General features: G+C 43.1%; 1 protein-coding gene across 4 annotated transcripts in view; it reads right to left on the bottom strand.

The window, feature by feature from the left end:
* Positions 1-19,820, bottom strand: part of Pdk1 (Phosphoinositide-dependent kinase 1) — a 330,571-nt gene that overhangs the window by 110,980 nt on the left and 199,771 nt on the right. For all 4 annotated transcript variants that reach the window (XM_026817462.1, XM_018032420.2, XM_026817463.1 and 1 more), the window contains one exon: positions 4,122-4,169. In XM_026817462.1, coding sequence (XP_026673263.1) covers positions 4,122-4,169 — 48 coding nt within the window. The remainder of the gene's footprint in view (positions 1-4,121; positions 4,170-19,820) is intronic.

The raw sequence follows: 19,820 nt of genomic DNA, 5'->3' as shown, positions 1-19,820 counted from the left end.
AGACTCTTCGCTGAAGAGACGAGCTCGTTCGGTGTTCACGGAGACCGAGATTATTTTTATTATGGTCTCTTTTAACAAGGGGATTCCTGGAACCGAGATGGAAAATATGAAGCGAAGTCGAACGGGAAGAACAGAACGGAATGTGAGAGATACGTATGCGGTCTCGTCGAAAATTTACGTTATCTGGCATCGATGATACGTGAAAGAGCGGACGCGGATCGGATGACCGTTTACATAACTTAACGGCCCCCTCTCGTAAAATTCGGCCACGCCGGATGTCGCCGTGATTTCCTTCAGGATTATTATGCCACTCAATTTCCTGCGATCACCGCCGATAGACTCGGCTCGTCGTGTACTTTACGACCAGCGGAGTGTCATCGCTTTTCCTTAAAACCGTCAACCGTCTTACAAAATGTCTTTACCGAATAACGGGATCCCCGTCTCTTATAAAACGATGTTATGTGGAAATTGTAGATCAATAATTGCGAGCGTTTTACAGATTAATAACCGTGAGGTTGACGCATCGAACCTAATCGAGAATGAATCGATGCGTCACGTGAAGAATATCGTTTTTTAATAACAATGTTCAGAAGGATGAGATTTTCGTTACGACGACGGATTCTGAGGGCGGAGAGTATGGCTCGGTCTGCCACTCTGCTTTTCCGCCTCGCTCAGCATTTACTCCAATTTATGCGTTCTCGTCACCGTCTCGCTTTCCGGGAGAGGTGACAAAGCTTCCCATTTCCATCGGAGAGATTCTACGGTTGTTTGCGCGCCGTTTCCGATCGAGATAATAAGATGAGAAGGTCGACAGAAAAGAGAGAGAGAGAGGGATCTTAGCAACACAAAAACGGGAAGACCGGCTTCCTGTCTCCCGACCGTAACTCTCAATTTGCTCTTTACGATTATCTAGAAGTGTAAATGGGCAAGCGATACAGAAGGAAATACTCGCTCAGCCGCAGTCTCTTTCCTGTTTACGTAAAAAAAAAAGAAACCGTACATATTTGTATGCTTTTTCTTGTTCGGCAGTCTTTGTGTCGTTACGTTAGTAATACGTCCGATAAAGTTCAATCAAGCGTTGTTTAACCAAGAACCGTCGCCAGACTGTCTGGCCGGTAAAAGTCCAAATTGATCGCATAAGCATACGACGGGAACGCGGCATTAGCATAATCCAGTGGCTCGGGAATACATTCTCGATTTCCTCTACACACGTTCCAATCACGGAAACGACTGGCACACCGCGCAATGAATAATAAAAAGTAAAATATTGACGGTTCATTCATTCGAAGAAGTAAAATCTCCTAATTTCATGAATTGAACGCCGCCGAGGAGAAGCGTGGAAATAATTGCAGGCGAAAAGTTACCGTCGCAGAAACCGCTGTTATTCAGCGTTTTTTTCTAAAACGCGAGTTTCTTTAATTGAAAATCGCCGCTCACCCTCCTGACCCTCTCGCCACCTTCGTTCAATCTCGACGCGTGCGTGATTCTATTTATAGCGAGTAATAAGCAGGAAATCTTTATGTAACACGCCGCTAACGGAACTTTCCGCGCGCGGCCCGACCTACTTTTCTTTTCGCGCCACGCCACGCCTCGGCTAGAAACCGTATTTCGGTTAATTAGTGAGCTGGCTCGCGCGTTCGGTTCAGAAAGCGCAGAAATTCCACGCGCGCCTCTTTCTTTCCGTGTCGCGTTAACAGCCCCGTGCTTATTGAGACCGGGTAAACAGAAAGCAGGCTGTCTATTAAAACGCACTGCGATTCGTTCTACGAGTCGACGCGTCGCAAAGAAGTTGTTTATTTGGAAACGAACTCTGTAACAACTTTTTGTAGCCGCTCGTAGAGATCGAAGATTTTTTCTCTTTGAAAAGAAGAAAAGAAAAAATACGGTTATAGGTTTGCGAAATCTTTTGTAAGTAGATTTCGTTTGACGCGCGACGGGGAAATAAATCTCTCGCAGCGAATACGTCGAATCGACGCGAGGGACGGATGAGGGTTTAACCGCACGTTTCGTTAGAAGATTTCGCGAGGAAAGGTGGTCGGAGCAACAAGTCGAAGATTACCAGCCACGCGAGGCAGCGGAGGTTATTACAGGTAGTGTCGCACTTATGTCACGTATCTTTGTTTGCACGTACGCCCCTTCCGGTGCCCTCGGGCGTCGAAAAAGAAGACGGAGTAACCGAGGAAAAGGTAAACCCGACGATTTACACGAGCAAACGCACGCGAGCCGGCTGCCTGCATGTTGCAGATAAGTTACACTCGTAGTCATTAGCCCGGTTCTTCTTCTTTCGCCACCCGTTCGCTTCGCCCTCCTTTACCCCTTTCGTTTCTCTTACCACCCTCGACCTCTTTCCTCGCAACCCTCTCTCGACGCGGCTAAATTTACACGGCGAACGTTTGTTCCCAGTTACCGGCGCTGCGGTTTGCCCTTTCGTCGTCTCGTCCTCGTTCCGACGTCCGGATTCTTTCCGAGACGAGGGTCAAACGTTTCCCAAACTGATTAGGAAGTTCGAGTTATTAGCCGGCTGTGCGTCTTCGACGCGGCCATAAATTTCGCCACGAACGGTTACGGTTCACCCAAGTCCCAAGTCAATTTTAACTAGTTTTAAAGCAGTGCGGGAGCAGATCCGAGGTTAAACTCCATATACGTAAGATACACAGAAAGCTCTGCTAACTCAAACAATGTAGCGTCAATTTAGATTCTATCATCTAATATGTATGTATCGCAAATCCGAATATCGAAGGACCTCGAATCGACGACTAGAATACTTCTACCTTCAGTAAAAGTAAAAGCGATGACTGCATCCTTAATTGCAATTCTAATTACTATTTATAAAATGAATTCGTCTTCTGCTTGTCTAAAGTCTTGATTGTCTGCGTTTTTCAACATTTTTATCCGAGCCGTGAGGAGCCAGAAACCTATGAGCGGTAAATTGAAATTGCTATATCTCGCTCTCAATTTAACGCTTCGAATACTAAACTCTCTACCATGGTCGGAGACGAGGGTGGAGTCCGCGTGGGCGGATGGGGGTTGAAATACGAGAAACGTATCGCGTCCTCGTCGACGACGGGACGGGGACGAGACGAGGCGGTTCCACGTGGCTGAAAGAGAAGTTACGACGAGTACGAGGGCTGTGCACGGAGCGTAAAAGGAAGACCGGTCTCCACCGCACCGCTAGCTAGGTGCAACAAGTACGCAATTCAGGAAAGTTGCGCCGCGTCGATAAGGCAATTATTCGGTTGCGCCGCCGCCTCGCGAGAGAACAATGCCTTTTGTCGGATGGGGCAACAACGGGGTTATGGAAGAAGACGCGCAACCACGGAATGGCGAGAGGAGCAGGCGGGAGAGGAGAAAAGAAAGGGGAACGTCTTTATGTCACAGACACCTGCATATCGAGACCCTTTCTTCGCTGCCTCTCGATTGTTTAAGATTTTTATCGAACTATCCACTCGTAGCTCTCGCGATCGTCGTCGACGATTTAAATAGAAATTTCTATTATCATTTAAGCCTTGCAATGCACAGTCGACTTTTAATGATCTGTCGACTTGAAACGATAATTCGGATTAGAATTTGTACAATATCGGTTGTTTTAGATTTTTCTTCGATTCCAGTAATCCCGCGCGTCAGTCAGCCGATATGTACTTTGCGATTTAATCTTTCCGTCGAGTAACGGGAAATGAGTATTTGTTTACAAAACGCGATAAATAAGCTGAGCGGAGTTTCGCGAACTCGACTTATCAGGCGAGTTCCAATAATTATTTGCAGTCTGGCTATTAGTAGGGGAAAGTGAAATGATCCGATGAACAAATTTAAAATAACCTTGGATCACGTGTTGCAACTGCTGTTTAAAGAAACTTGGATGAACATGACCTAACTTTGTGACAGATGGTTTGAACATCAGATGAACGGGTTATCTAGAGGTCCGCGTTTTAATCGGAGAAAAGTGTGGGAAAAATCGTAGTCGCAAAAGAATCCTAGTGACAAACATCTTAAAACATACATACAGATAATTACTGTCCGCAGCTTACTCATAATTATTAATAATTTAATCGTCCAATTCACGTTTTTCGTACGATTATAAATTTTCCTCTTAAAATGAGTTAATTCTGATATATTTTACTCACGATTACAGGGTCACACTGAACGGTCGAATCGCTGTCTGCGTCGGGGTCCTGAAAGCAGACAAGAAAATGAATAGAAACTAACTATTGAACTTATTTGATTTTCTGTAATAGACAAATTAATACATTAATAATATTGAATTAGAACGTGAACGACGAATAAGTCGTGAAGACCTGTTCAGGACGAGGTAGATGAATGATAACTGGTCGAGATAGGACGTCGGTAAAAGTTTTGAACTGGAACTCGTGGTTCCCTCGAGCGCAACGTCGATTTCTTGGTTCAGATACTCAAGCGACTTATCTTTCGCAAGTGGTTTCACTTATACAAATAATGTCCGCGATGACGATGACGATGACGGTGAAAACGACCCGGAGAGGACGATCACGACGAGACGTCGGAGATTCCATTCGAAGGAAATTAATGTATTATTGTTATCCTAGCTGCCGGCTGGTTTTATCTGATCGTGTAGATTTGTTTGTCCCCGAGCGGGGAAAATAGCCAAACGTATTATTTCATGATCCACGAATGTTAAAAGAGAAAGCGAATTTCGATGACGAATCTCGGTACGTTTCTGATAAAACTGGCTCTACCAAAATTTGCTTGTTGCAACGCGACGAGAAATAATGATCGAAAATCGTGTAAAATCGAATGTCCACTTTTGACGAGTCCAAATTAAATTTTGACATAGACTTTGCTTTGTATCGTCAAAAATCTTTCTATTCTACCATCGCAGGTTCAGCTTAATTGAGGCGAACTTCGATTCTACATTAAAACATCCAGAACTTGTGTAGCTCGTCTACGGTCGTTCGTAATCGTAGCACGAAACTTGGCTAACGACGTACCACAAAACAACCATACGGAAACCACAAGAACGAAGCGATCTCATTAAAAACTCCTCGGCGGAAGCACTTCACCGTGCAGCGAGAGAGCGAGAGAGGAGAAGAGACTTCGGACGAGGATCAATTAGAAATCGCAACGACCACGAAATAATCCAAAGGGTTTAAAAACGTAGAGCAAGCGACGGAGTAAGTTCGAGGGGGGACCGATGGATGGTCCGTAATCGGATGAAGTCGTCTGGCCGTGCTCAAAGGCCGAGATGAGGCATGATGGACGAAAGGTGTGTTCCAGTTATGTGGATTCCGTTGCACAGGGATGATGAATGAACCGCGGATCGGCCGGAGGCAGGCTTCCGAACGAAGAGACACAACGAGCATCGTGATTTTCAGTGAAGGCGGCCGGGACGTAACTCGGTCTTCCTCTTAGTAGTGTTTCAACGTGTTTTTGGCTTGAGATCTCATTGTAGGAACAACTAGAAAAGGATATGTTCGGCTTTTTCATCGAACGTTTTTTAACCCTTATTTATTCCTAGATAAAAACTCATCAAATTGCCTGAAGTCAAGAAATTGATTTCAGTTCATTCCTGCATAAAAGTAAATTTGACATGTGATAAGAAAGTAAATCTTTCTGAATCGAATTGAGGCACAGGCGAGATTTAAACGAAAAACATTGAGTATTATAGCAAAGAATTTGAACAGTGAAACTGAGTCAGAGTCAGTTTTGAGTATATTTTTCATTTCTCTCAAGTTTGCCTGACAATGTACAGTCTGGAATGCGAAGGACAAGGTTTCGTCTATTATTGCCGGAAATTCGGCACTGTTTCCACAGATTGGCTCTAATCACGAGACTTAACGTAGCTGAGGTGTGCTAGCGGTTGCCGCTTCGCGACCCGCTAAGGTTTCAGTATTATTGGCTAACCGATAGGTTACCGTGTCAATCTGTCTAGACGGACACGTGTCGTGTGATCGATAAACTAACCCTTTTCTTCGGCGTCAGCTTTTTTTCTTTGTCCCTGGAGAGAAGAAATACACAAGAGACGATGCGTTTCTAATACACTTAACCATATTTACGTTAATAGGAGAAAATGTGTAATTTTTATCAAGGAAAATAGGTTTAATATTCTTCAGATTATCATTTATACAATTTATCGCCATAGTCATTTTTCATGGTAATTAACGTACGAAAATTCAGAACTACGTCAGAGTGGGAGTGAAAGAGAGAATCCTTTCGGACGACGAATTTACACAGTTCGTCGGAGTCGAGAGGAACTTAGTCGAAAGGATTGAAAAATATTTAACCGGTCACGCTCGGTCAAGATAAGTTTAAATACCGACGTTCGAACAGAAAGCGTAAATGCCTCGTTGAATATTTTCGACAGCCTAGCTGTGGGGCAGTGGTCGAAACAGATATCCAAATATGTATTTCAGGCACGTTCCAACGTCGTAACCGATATACTGACGCTCAGGTGAAAGCGGTGTTAAATATTCGAAATATCATCGGCCTATTGATCATACGATTTTTATCAATAAAACTGTTGACGATGATTATCGACTATTAAAATTACCATTATCTAAAGTAAAAATGAAATCTGCACATATAAACCTGATTCATATATTAAAAATATAAGTGACTTATGTGACGAAAATTCAGAGATCGTTTCATCATTTTATATGCATTTAGCAGCATTTTTTTTAAACAATCTCTAAAAGCAATAGGCTGCTCCGTAGTTTAATGGCCATCCGAGTGTCACGATAGATTGCATGGTTCAGGGATACGGATGAAGTAATTTATAAATATTCTTGAACAATTGGCGTTCTCCGGATATCTCCGGCTTTCTCCCCTCCGTCCAGCGAGAGGCGCAGCGATGTCCGGGAAGCGCTTAAGAGATTAAACCAGACGATTCAAAGTTCTTGTCTCCCGTGTAAACACTTTAATGGAGGCCAGTAGAAGCGGGTGTGCACCTGTTGCGCGTCGACCGCCGTTGCCGCCGCCTCCACCTCCGATGTCGCGAACCGAAAAATATTTCAAGCTCACCGTTCCAGTTACCGTTCCCATCCTGTCGCCACCGAGAGTGTACTTCGTTTTTTGTCACACGACTCGATATGCCTGTTAATAAAAATTCTCTCGATGCATTCACCGGCAGGTCAACGCCGCAGGTATTTTCATTTCGTGAACGTATTCATTAATAAAGACTCGATAAATGGTAGAAACGCTGCTGTTTATAAAAATATATTAGATAAGCTATATTTTGATGAATTCGTTGTTGCTAGTTATTTCATAGGTCGATCCATTTCCAGCGGTTGACAGCTTATTTAGATACATATGTTATGGACAGGAGGATAGATCGACGATACGAAATAAGGAAAGTCGTCAAGGAATTCGTTGATCGCGTCGTCTATTTCAGTGACAAGCACCGTCGTACGGTTTTTATTTTTAGCATCGATTTTCATAACGATCGAGGCTCCGCCGTCGCAAATAACCCGTTGATTACCTTTCGAGAAACCGGCGTTGAAGATTTCCGGCGACATTCCTCGCGTCGACGACCTCCGAACGCGTCGTAAATTCGCCCGTCGTTAGGTTTCATTATCTGCCGCGCGTGATCTCCGATATTCATTCGCCCAAAAGACAGAGAGAAACAGAGGAAGAGAGAGGGATCCACCGGCGGGATCGTGTCGCGTGCGTGTGTATACGCGTAAACGTTACGCGCATCATCGGGCGACAAAATTGCAAACTACGCACGGAAATTATGCAAACGAGCGAGGCCGGATAATTCGTGTATATTTATAGACGTAATTATGCGTAGCCGCTTTTTCCTCAAATCATTGACGACGATTTCTTCGAAATATCGTCGCGATTCAGGCATTGGTTCTATCCGCGATTTTACGCGGTTCCCGGCGAACTTTTTGTGACACAGCAAAGTGCGGATGACGCAACGATGTGACTACACGTTTATCATCGGCGTCTCGTTCCTTAGGAATAATTGCGCATTTTGTTCGACACGATTCACAATACAATGTCTACGTAATTGCGATGAGTAGCCTTAAGTGGCAGTCGCGAGGCAGGAATAAGTAAAATCGGCGAAGGGCAACGGGAAGATTGTTCCTGTTGACACATGCAAAATCGCAGAAACATCAATGACGTAATCGAGATAGCTGCGAGGTAATCGCTTTTTCGAGTACTTCTCTCGGAACACTTCTCATCTCAAAAACGTCCGAATCATCGTTCCCCCCACCAAACTGATTCGTTCAATTGTATGCACAACATAAAATTAGCATTAATCTGCCAAGAATGTGTTTCTAATTAAAAACACGGCTTATTATATACATACCTCCGTAGAACCAGTATTTTAATTATAATACTATTAATATGTCGTATCGTATCTACAATATATCGTCATATGTACTATTGATACGTCGGGTTCTGCATACAGTATTTACCTAGCAGATACTAAATGATAAAGAATTACGTAGCACAGCGTTTTAGTGACCAAGGCGAAAGTTAATTTCGTCGCAGCCTGGCCATGATGCCTTTTGATAACGAAATACTTCAGCTAATAGAGAACAACGAGCCCACGGTTTATCGCCGCGAGATATCAGTACAGGTAAGTGACGGATCGGGATCGATACGATACGATTTTATTGTTCGTCTCAGTTGCGTAGGTGCACTTTGTCCGGAAACGAGCTCAAATACACCGAGATTAATCTGTTTTCGACGTACGATTTCCAAACGCTCGATGTTATTTCGAACGTTCGACGTAATTAAGAATCGTATTCTGGGACTGCGGAGTTCCGAAATTTTCAGGGGTCAGATAAATCGTAATACAGTATGAATAATTTTCATACGAACTAGAGGACGTCGTTAGTTCGGGGACGGCTATAAATATGTTTTGACGCAATTGTTGAACGAACCTCACATTTGTTGCTGGAGACAAGTAGCGGGAGAGTTATTTAAATACATTTAAAAATATTCATTATTTATTCTCGGGCTAATTTGCGATTCATGCGTCACCAGAAACGATTTTTCGATGTGCGCCAATGCCCGTCTCCTCGCGGTGTTCGTGACGCAGTAAACCACGAACGTCAACGGAGCTTGAATAATTGTTATTCGCGTAGCCTTTTTAATAATTCGCAACAGAATTTTCCGACCGGCGAACGATAAACAGAATTTCTTCACCGGATTAGATTTCTGGCTCAGATAAACGTGGATATCTGATTTATTTCGTGTGTTCCGGTAAGCGATTAATAAGGATCAGTATTGATCGGACTCGAGTCGAAACGCGCTCGAGTCAATTTCCGCAAGGAAATCGAGCGTGTGTTAACTCATTGTTTTCCTGCATTTAACAGAACTACGTTTCATTTAAGATAAACAGAATTAAAAATTGTTTACTTCGCTGACGATTATTACGTTTCGACTCGGTTTCTGTCCTCAGAAATTTTATGCCTACGTTGCAGAGACTGGAAATTGATGGAAAGTGATATACTATAAATAAAACAAAATATATCTAATTGCAAAGGCGACCGTAATTCCGTTGATTGTTTTTACGTGGAGCATCGTTTGCGGTTTCCGGGGGATCGACGAGGCTCGTTTCGGCCGGGTCAGCCGTTCGGGGATTCGACTCGTTTATTTCGGGGTCCGGGGCAGGGGGTTCGCGGCTCGTTAACACGCACGGGAAATCCGCAAACAACCCGGTCTGGAAAACTTTTCAGCTACGCGATTTAATTCCGGTGGAACCCGAGCCCCTTACTCACGATCTTCTCGCTCTCCGTCTTTCGCGGTTTCCGCGGTGTTATCGATCGCTGACACCGCGAGAAACGGTAGCCACCGTCTGAGGATGATCTCAACATTTTCTTCGACACGATGCAACGAGCAAATAAACAATTAAAAAGTATCCAATTGTTAATGACATTGATCTCAACCCGGAATTCCATCACCAGGGAAATGATAACGAAATCGATGCCAGATAACACCGCGGTGTTTACAACAGTTTCATTTTTTTCGATAACATTCTTAGAAGAGAATTCCAACGTTTAGGTTTCAGCCGCGAGACAGTAGTTTAAACAATGGGACAATTTGCCATGAACGAGGCCGAGATTAAAAACCGGTATCCGGAGTTCGAAGTACGACCGAGCAAACAATCTCTCCGTCTTCTCGTCGATTTCCTATCAACGGCGTTCTCCAGAGGAGCGACGGTAAACATCGACATTGCTGCGTTAACAAACGCTTGACTCTCAGTGGAAAACGACAATTTCGAACCAATCGACTCTTGTTATAAAAGTTAATGAAAATCGATCGGACAGTGGTTGATTTTAGGACTCACGATCCTAAATCCGTCTGAGATAATTAAATTGTACAGCTGTGAATTAAAGTCAAGAGAGATTCTGCTCGCTGAACGAACGGTCTGCTGGGAGTCTCTTTATGATCACCGTCATTTCTAATTCCGTGACAGCTACATCATCCTTATATTTCTAATCATGACGTCGATATCAGCATGCCACGCATCCCAGATCGCCGGATCACCTGCATCCGAAATCGACTCGTAAAGCCGGTGAGAGAGAATACGTTCCTCGCGCGCCACTCGTCGAAGCGGACCGCATAGAATCACCAGCTGTCGCGAGAAAATCCGTCCCGTCGAGGAGTCTCGATAACGATAAGTCGACTAGGTATCGTCGTCGATCCGAATTGCCCGAGTTCGTGCATACGTCGATCGCGATCGGATCGGATCGAACGGAACATCCGATCTCGCTGTCAGAATCCGATCGAATCCGCATTTGCATACAATCGGCCGTTATCCGAGCGGCACAGTCGCCGGACTACGGTTAATTTACATTTGTGCGTTGACGACCACTGGGACTCTGTCGGTTCTCGGAAAATAGTCGTCTACCCTGGAAAAACCGACGCCCACGCTGACACCGTTCAGACGCTTTTCCATTTTATATGCCTGTTGCAAGTTCAAGGATGAACGACAACGACCTTTCATTCAGCACTACTTTACTGCCGTCATTTCAAATGATATAACATTTTCATTATCTTCTAGCATCGAAACAGCGAGTGTTGTAAATAGAAATAATAAAAATATATGAAACAATATAATTATTTGATTCGAATTTTTATCTTCCCTTTGATATTACTCATTATTTAGAGTTCAGAGTATTTACTGTCCATTCAACGTTAATGTGAATCATTCGTTCGGGCAGGAACAAGGAAGAAGATAGCAGTGCAGTTAAAGCCGCGGGGATTTCCTCTTGCAGTTAGGCCGTCCGAATAACTTTGCATATAAACAATTTTCTGAGAATCGTCGTATCAGAGAAATAAATAACTTTGTTTTTTTCGAAACCTTATCCTATTTGTTTTCATACAAATTAACATTAAGCGAATTTATCTGTTTTCATATACGCGATAAAACGTTTTCCTGGTTTCGTACATATGCACGCTGGTAATTACGCGGATGACGTAACTCGCAACTTTCTTTCCATGCAGGTAGAATAACCGACCGGTCCAATAAATTCGTTTCAGTGCGTAATAAATATCGAATTCCAAGATATTCGAAAGAGAAATTCTTGAATTCGAAAACTTAACTACGTAACTTTTCGAAGCGCGGATTTTTAGTCAAATTCACTCATTACGGACAGAATATATACCCAACATCCGGCAATCTAGTGTTAACGATTTAACTTTCGCGATTCAACGGAAAACGCTATCGTTATTCAAATTAAAAAGTGCAAAAATAATTGCTGCCTCTCATGCATGTATTACGTATTTCAGTAGATTATCTAGGAAGAATTTCTTTTCATTCTTTAACCTTCATTTATGTATTTTTCCGTTTCACGTATCACGTTATCACGTATTTTTAATTGAATCGGTACTGACCTATGTCGGTTCAAAGCGAGGCCGTCGTATCGGTGATTAAACACGATTGTAAACAGAGCGGTGAAATTTCGCGACGAAACTGGAGTCCATATCGCGAGTAAGTGAAAGTAGAAATGCAAGGACCTGTATGTATACGTAGAAAGCGACGTTATGCAGTTTACGCGAGAACGTAACGCGAATGAGATATATGTAAAATTTGTTTACACGTATAAAAACTCGATAACTCGCGTTTTTAAAATAATGCGTTTTCTCTGCATAACAGATCTCTCGAAAGTTGAATAACGACGAGCAAGTTCTCGAGGATTACCAATGCCTTCTGCATCTTTCCATTAAAATCGTGTAAACAAAACAAAAAAACGAGTAGGCATCTGCTCTTTTCCAAGTCTGATAATCTTATCGGTCGCAGCGTCTCGGTGCCGTGCACATATGCGCTGATAACGTATCGTCTGATACGGACCACTTGACAAAGCGAGAACCGTTCCGTCGGATCTGATCGCAAACAAAAACTAGCTCCCACCCGTGGTCTTTCCTATAAAAACATGAAGCAAGAAGCTAGGATCCTCCGGGGATGAAATTAATTGAAGCTCGAGGGGACGTTGATAGTACGATTAATTTAAGACAGCGATACCAGCCATGAGTCAGCGTCGACCGTCTTTAATACCGTTTTACTCTCGATCATAGTACCAACGCGATAGAACTTTAGAAGAATGTTTCAACGCGCGCGCCAGTTTCGTTGTTCCCCGTTCCATTCTTTTTCCCTCAAACTTTCCACACGTTGCCTCCGGATTCCAATTCGTCCGAGCTTCCCCTACCTTTCGCTCGAAACCCTGACACGATTTTCATTAAAATTTTCTTTTTACATACGACGAGGAACTATTACATTCATTCGCTTCTTTATTTTTGCATTTCTATATTTACTTCGCTAGGTCATTATTGCATCATAAAAAATTATGTAAATCTGTTTTGCAAAACATTCGAACGTATAAATAACGATAGATACTTGATATGACTTCTACGATTAGAAGTGAATGATTCGGTATACGAGTGGGACATGAATAAATGAAAAAATTCACGGTATATATATATATATATATTTGTAGGGAAATTCGATTTCTCAGTAAGGGAGATCGATGGTCGAACGAAGTTAGACCGTCGCGGACAGGACAGAGATTCGTTTCGAGGAGCCCGGGGCGTATGGGCTTATCCACACCCGCAATTGAGTTTGCATCACGATACAGATTTTTTTTGAATATGTTATTTCGTTTATCGGTTTTCAGGGCGTGAATATTGTGTTTGTTACTTGCGTTAGGCCTTCCGTTTGGACGAATGCCATGAGAAACTGCATATTAAGAATTTCCAAAATATTCCCTAACTTGTTACAGCTTATAAAATTCTGATTTCTCGTGGTTCATGCGTTGTCGCTTGAACGTCGGAGAGGGTTATCGAACCTGAGATCGTCGATGGAACGAGACAAAAACGAGAGCTTATTTTAATTTTCAACGCATCGTTGAATCATTAATATGGATACTAATTGCAAATGCGGAAACGATGGAGCTCATCGGCGAAGAGTAATAAATTTGCATCGCGATTATACCGTGACCCCGTAAATATGTATTGCCTCAATAATCCACTTCGGTTTGGAGGGTCTTCGAGCGAAAGCGAAGAACGAAACAGCTCCGAAGCTATTTCGTATCGAACCGCAAATTTATTGATATATTAAAATATATATAAATAATATTTATACATATACGTGAATAATGTCGCGTGGCGTATTGAATTTAAACGACATTATAAAGAGTTTCATTTACTTCGCCCTCGTGGAAGATAATATCATACGGTGTACCATTAATTTTAAACGTTATAAAAAGAATTTTGCTGAGAAATGAGCGAATAAACGCATTGATAGAATTTGCGGTAAGCTTTCTTTGACAGTTTCCCAGCAACGAATTATCTTCCGGAAAATGCTCGTTTTCTCTTCTCGCGACGGCAATTACGTACACCGCGGAGCGAAGATTCTCTGCCCGGGGCGGCCGCGTCCGTTCAAAGCGGAACAGTTCATGGGAGGGGTGAAAAAAACTAGAGACAAATAAGAAACGTTTCCTTTGTTTACCAAGAACCGCTTTCTTCGCGGCACCGACCGGGCGAGGATCCGCCGTGTCGTTTAATCTTTCGCACGCGAACTTACTGCGCGACGATGCAGCTACGATTTCCCATTACGAAAGTAAATGCCCGCGTGCATCGGTTTGTATTTTTGCACAATTGCACGGATGTCGATCGTAGCCTGCAAACCCTTAAATAAATACCCGATGAAATTTCAGCCTGCTCGAATTTTCTATTCAGACTCGATTGTAAAATATGCAGTAAGATTCCAATATAGCAATGTTATTTTTTAATTGTATTCGTTCTATCATTTTTATAAGATTCATGGACCATCGGTTTATCTTTTTCTTTGTACAAGATCAAAAGAGTTTGAAGTATGTTAAACTCTTTACGGTAGAGCGAGGGATGAGCGATTGCAGATTTCGCTTACCGTTCTTTCCGACACAAAGGGAAAGATATTTATTAATGAACGTGCGCTCGACTCTGCGAACAGCCAGATATAAAAGTTCGAGGTTATTACAGTGTTTGTTCATTATACGGCATGTCAAGCGCAGTGCGTACGTTGAGAACGCGGTAGGTAGAAAACTGGCAGTTTACTAAGTTGGCTTTTAATACATTTAGCTCTTCCACAAACGACTTATCAATGTACTTCTGTTTTTTCTTGTTCGTTTACTGTAATTAGTATTAAATCACGTTCTAGGCAAAGTACGTTCATTACGCTCGGTTATTATTTACGGTCTAACACCCTCTATTAAATTCGACTGAGTAATTAATACATCGGCCGTTCTCTAAATCAAATCATTTTTCATTACATTCAGCCACACGATAGAAATGAGTAGAGGAAAAGGAACAAAATATCAGTATGTTCCACAGGGGCCAATCAGTTCCGAAGGAAACCGTCCGATTGCTTTTGAATCGACGAGGGGGTCGAAGTCGAGACGTGCGCCCGCGCGTACGACGAATCGGGAGCATCGTCGAGGCATTTCAGGAATTTTGCCAATTAAAATCGACGAACGAGAAGCGTGTGGAGGAGACTCCTCGGCTCTTCTCGACGTAAACGGTACTCGGAGGAATGTCCTTGGGCGCGGCAGCTTCGCTAATTGAAATCGATTACCCGCGGGTGGGTTCGTTTCTCCTCCCCTGCGGAGAACGACGTTTTTCCTTGCGACTCGCGTCCCTGTTTTCCTTCCCCAAGGAGAAGAGGGCCGGCGTCACAATTATCGGTCTCCGCTCGCTTCGCTGCTCCCCGGATATTCCCATTTTCCGCGGCGACCGCGTTCACGTCCGATCCACGCGTTCTTCCTATCCTCGCGGGGGCAAACCGTCTCGGCCCCCTGTCGCGTTCTTCGATTAGCTTCACCGTGAGCAGACGCGAGACATTCATTTCTCAAGAACCAAGACGGGTCCTCAGATCATAAAATAGCGCGGCTTTTAATTCGGGGTAAAAACTGTGCATGAAAACGTTTAATGACGATCTCCTTGATTCTCGTTCGAAATTGTATGCGCAACGAGACGAGGAACGAGGCACGGAAAATCGAGAACAGTAAGAAGCGAGTTAACTCGAGGCAATTACGCGGACTGAGATCCCGGCTGGCATCCCGGAACGCTTCCCGCTTTATCCTCGTGATCTTAACGGGTCGGTTCGTGCGCGGGGCGGCTTTCAAGCTTGATGTCGCGTCGCATCGTGTCGCGTCGGGGTGCTCCCGAGCAACTGGTGTCCAATGACGGAACGCGCAAAGGCGAGGACCTCTTCAAATGTACTTACAGTCTGAACCTTACATATGTTCGCCTACTTGAGTGCACCCATTCTAGCATTGCATCGCACTAAGCCTTAAATAAGCCTTCACTCCCTACTCGACGCGTATCAATTCAACAGGATTTTCATTGCAAGTATAGATCTTTTTGTACTGCGAACGACGATTGATTAATTGCATCGAATAGAATTCGATCATGTCACAGATACAGAATTACATGGCAATGAAAAAATATTAAATATTACACCTATATGTTTGAGACAGACAAGAAATATTTTATGCTCTCTTTTTACATGTCAAGGTAGGAAGAGGATCGACGAGAGAGAGAGAGAGAGAGAGAGAGATGGTGCTTAATCCGCACATGTGTGATGATCGTCGTGTGAATCGTGAACCACCTGTTGAACAGTGCCGATATCCAAGACTCCACCGCTTACCTAGGTTCTCAGCCATAAAAGGAAGCCCCGAATTTTCGATCAGACACGATCGAGCAGTTTGTCGAGACCTCCCTCGATCGCTCCATCCATCGTGCCTCTCTATAGCTCTAGAGATTAATCCCCTAATTTCTCTAGAGGATACTTCAAAGCATTTATCGATCGCCACTCGATCAACTGTATATGTATATTATTAAAATACATAAAAGATTATTTCGAATAAGTTTGTTTTATTTAATCCATCTTAATCAATGATAGACGATCATGACAATTTTATTCATTTCTTGAGATATAATAATCATTTACTTAATTATTTCAATTACTACAAATTGACTCGTGACAACGACGCAACCTTTTTATTCTCTCGAGTCGTGCAACAGGAATTGATCATGCACGCACGTTGGAACATCGTTAACGCGAATGCGGAAGGTGGGCCGGGAGGTTGAGGAATCACAGCGGAAATCTCGTTGATGATAATGTCAATTGATACGTCGAAAGAAACAGTCGGTGAAGGAAGAGAATTCATCTCGAGATCTAATCACACTTTATCGAATAAATTGCAGCTATGTCGTAATAAGTCGTACGTACGACTCTGCGAAGTATCGAATCGTGTATCGCCGATCTGCAATGCAGATCCGAGTCTAACAAATTTTCCAGTCAACAGTTTTTTATCGCATCACATTTTTAAAATCAACTTTAAGAGATCAAGATTTGCAATCGACTCTTAACTAACGTATAAACAACCGAGCAGAGAGAAAAACACTTCGATGCCGAGATAAGTGGGTGAGGTTACAGAAAAAAAAATGAAGGAAAAAAGGAATCGTATGTAGGTCAACCAGGCATAGGTTGCGTCGCAGAGCACGTGCATCGCGACGCATCGCGTCGCATCGTCACACCGTCGTCGTCGTCGTCGTGTTCGTTATCATTAATTTTCCCACAACGCACACGCGCGCGATCTGTTATCGAGCTGGCGCCTTTTATGTCAAGAGAGATGGAGAGAATGAAGTGTCACATTTTCGCATCGCGTCGCGTCGCGTCCACTCGTGACGACGGCTGACGAAGCACGCGAGTTAACGTCCCCGTTAGCGTCGCGTTAACCCCTGCCGTATCACCATCAACGGATTCCTTTGTTTTTTAGAGAATAGACAAATTTTGTTACCAACTGTGTATTATATCAGAACAAATTATGTTAATCATTCAGAAAACAGGTGCGATGATTTATCTGATGATTGTATTGAAGCGTGCTGTGTACGAATTCATTGTATGATAAAAATGATTAAATAAACGTATTAGTATTTCTGCCAAGTTAATTAAATTTATATCTACTAGATAATTTCAATGAGATTTATAAAGTTGGAAATTGCTAATGCGGATTTAAAAAGTTTGCGTCTGAAAGAATTTGATTAATGATAAATGAGAAACTGCGTAAAACACGTTCTCGATGTTGCGTAGAAAAAAGGATTGAAGAAGAGTAGGCGACAGGAAAATTAAATTCTGCTCTATGACACAACTGAGTGACGATAATCTCGCTGATAACACAATGTGTCGTTTGATATCATCGAAACGATCGATTTAATTTAGTCCTTATCGTGTCTGGGAAGATTAAACTGGACGCAACTTCAATTAACGGGAAAAAAAAATGAAATTGAAACGAAACGACGTAGTAACTCATGTCGAACTTTACAAAAATTGTCTTGCCTGACGTTTAACAGATAAGAAAAAACACTAGTCCTTCAGAATACTACGGAAAATGGTATATTACGTAACATCAAACGTCATAAGACAATTTTGTGTTGTTCAAAGGAGTTAAATTATCTTGCGAGTAATTTTTAACAATGAACATTAAGATATACGCCACTTTTTAAATGTAGAACTTAGAGGGAGAATTAAGTTCTTCGATTTAATAGCCATGATTGCCAGGAAATTGTTAAGTGACAAAGCAAAATTGTTGAGTGAGCAAAAAAAGTACAAGCTTTCCTTGAAATTTAGCGTTGATCGTGAATTTTTTAATGTACCACTGACTGTGCTCCGTCCACGTTCGCGGTAGCAGTGCAGCAGTAGTCAATCTCATTGAGACCGTCCGTACTTCGCTCCGTTCACTGGTTCGCTCGCGCAGGACCTTGAAAGGCACGCGCGGAATCCGGCTCCGAGAACGGTTTCCTGCTCTCGCGAAACGATACGCGGGACACCTGCCGTTTCGCTCGCTCCCGATTAGTGGCGGCCACGTTTCGAATTAAAACACGAACCGACCGCGTTCACCGCTCGTTAAAGTCCCCCGGCTCGAAATAACTCTTTCGCGGAGAGATTCCTTCACGCTCGCGGTTACGCAACAGCCGAGCAGCAGGGAAACGTAGAAATCTCTGCGTTATCGCCCGGGGAAGATCTCGGCTTCTTTCCTTCCCATCGAACGGAAAAATATGTCATTTTCAAATTCACCGGACGACTTTGCCGTCGTTAAATTTAAACGAACGAGACCAAATATAATGAGCATCGAGCGCGGATATTCCCAGAAACGTCAACGGGAGAATTTGCGGTATAGTAATTGGCCCAGAACCGCGTTTCCTTCACGGAAGGGATTCTATCTTGGGCATATCTGCCAGCTTTGAGGAAAGTACATTTTTTTTCCTCGTTCGCGGTCTGCCGTTAATGTACCGTCTTGATAAATAGAAATAGAAGCAATAAATTCTTCGCATTTCTAACACGTAATGAAAATAATTGATTAAAATCAGAATTCCGCTTTAACTCTTATCCGCTTCGCCTCGACGGCATTTCCATCGCTACCGAGACTTGACTATGCATAGTTATAGAGTCACTCGCGGCGGGCGTGATCCGCGGTAATAGCGAATCAGGAAACGCGAGTCGATGGGCACGTTTTCCGATAACGGCGAAGGTTACGATGAATTACGATTTTTGTTAATTAACCACTGCCCACAGTAATGACATTCTGGTCGCTCCCTAACCTTGACTAATCACAAAGTCACTCGCAACGGGCATGATCCGATGCAACGGCGAATCAGGAAAGCCGACTCGATGGGCGCGTTTTCGATAACGACGAAGGTTACGATGAATTACGATTTTTGTTAATTAACCATTCGGCGCCGTGAATATCTAGCCAGACAAATAAGTTAAACAAAAAGGTCGAAACGTAGGTTATTCGTTATGCACGGATTCTCGAGGAAATAATGTAATATGTATACTTTTATCACTTGGAATACAACGAAACGACTGCTCGAATTCGTTTGCAGAAATCTTTAAACGAGGAATTCGTTCTGACCGAACGCGTCTTTGACTGATCGATGAACGGACATCGTAATAGCTGTCTTAGCTCGACTAACGACTTTGTTCGTTGACAAGTATCCACGCTTTCTACCTCAAGGTCCGAAGTATCGGGAAGAAAAATGATTTGAGCCGCGATAATTTATTCGACGCCGTGCGTTTCGCGTTCTCTGTAGTCGGGAACTTCGTCATTGGGTAATAAAAATAACGCGAATAATAGATAGTCAAATCTAGCGACATACACAGTCAATTTACCCTTCTATTTCGTTTCACGGAAGACGGTCATCACAAGGCGCCAGTGTTCTTGAGCCAAGCTAATTAATCATTGTGTTCGTTCGTGGAAAGCGAACGAGCGTCGGCTACTATCTTCCCTATTGTTGCAATCTCGATTACTGGAACTAACTGACGCATCGAGGATTTTTAAGGATGTATTGGC

The sequence above is a fragment of the Ceratina calcarata genome, unplaced genomic scaffold (assembly GCF_001652005.2).
Source record: "Ceratina calcarata isolate Rehan_Ccalc_2016 unplaced genomic scaffold, ASM165200v1 scaffold579.2, whole genome shotgun sequence".
Classification (NCBI taxonomy): domain Eukaryota; kingdom Metazoa; phylum Arthropoda; class Insecta; order Hymenoptera; family Apidae; genus Ceratina; species Ceratina calcarata.
This window is presented reverse-complemented; position numbering and strand designations above follow the sequence as displayed.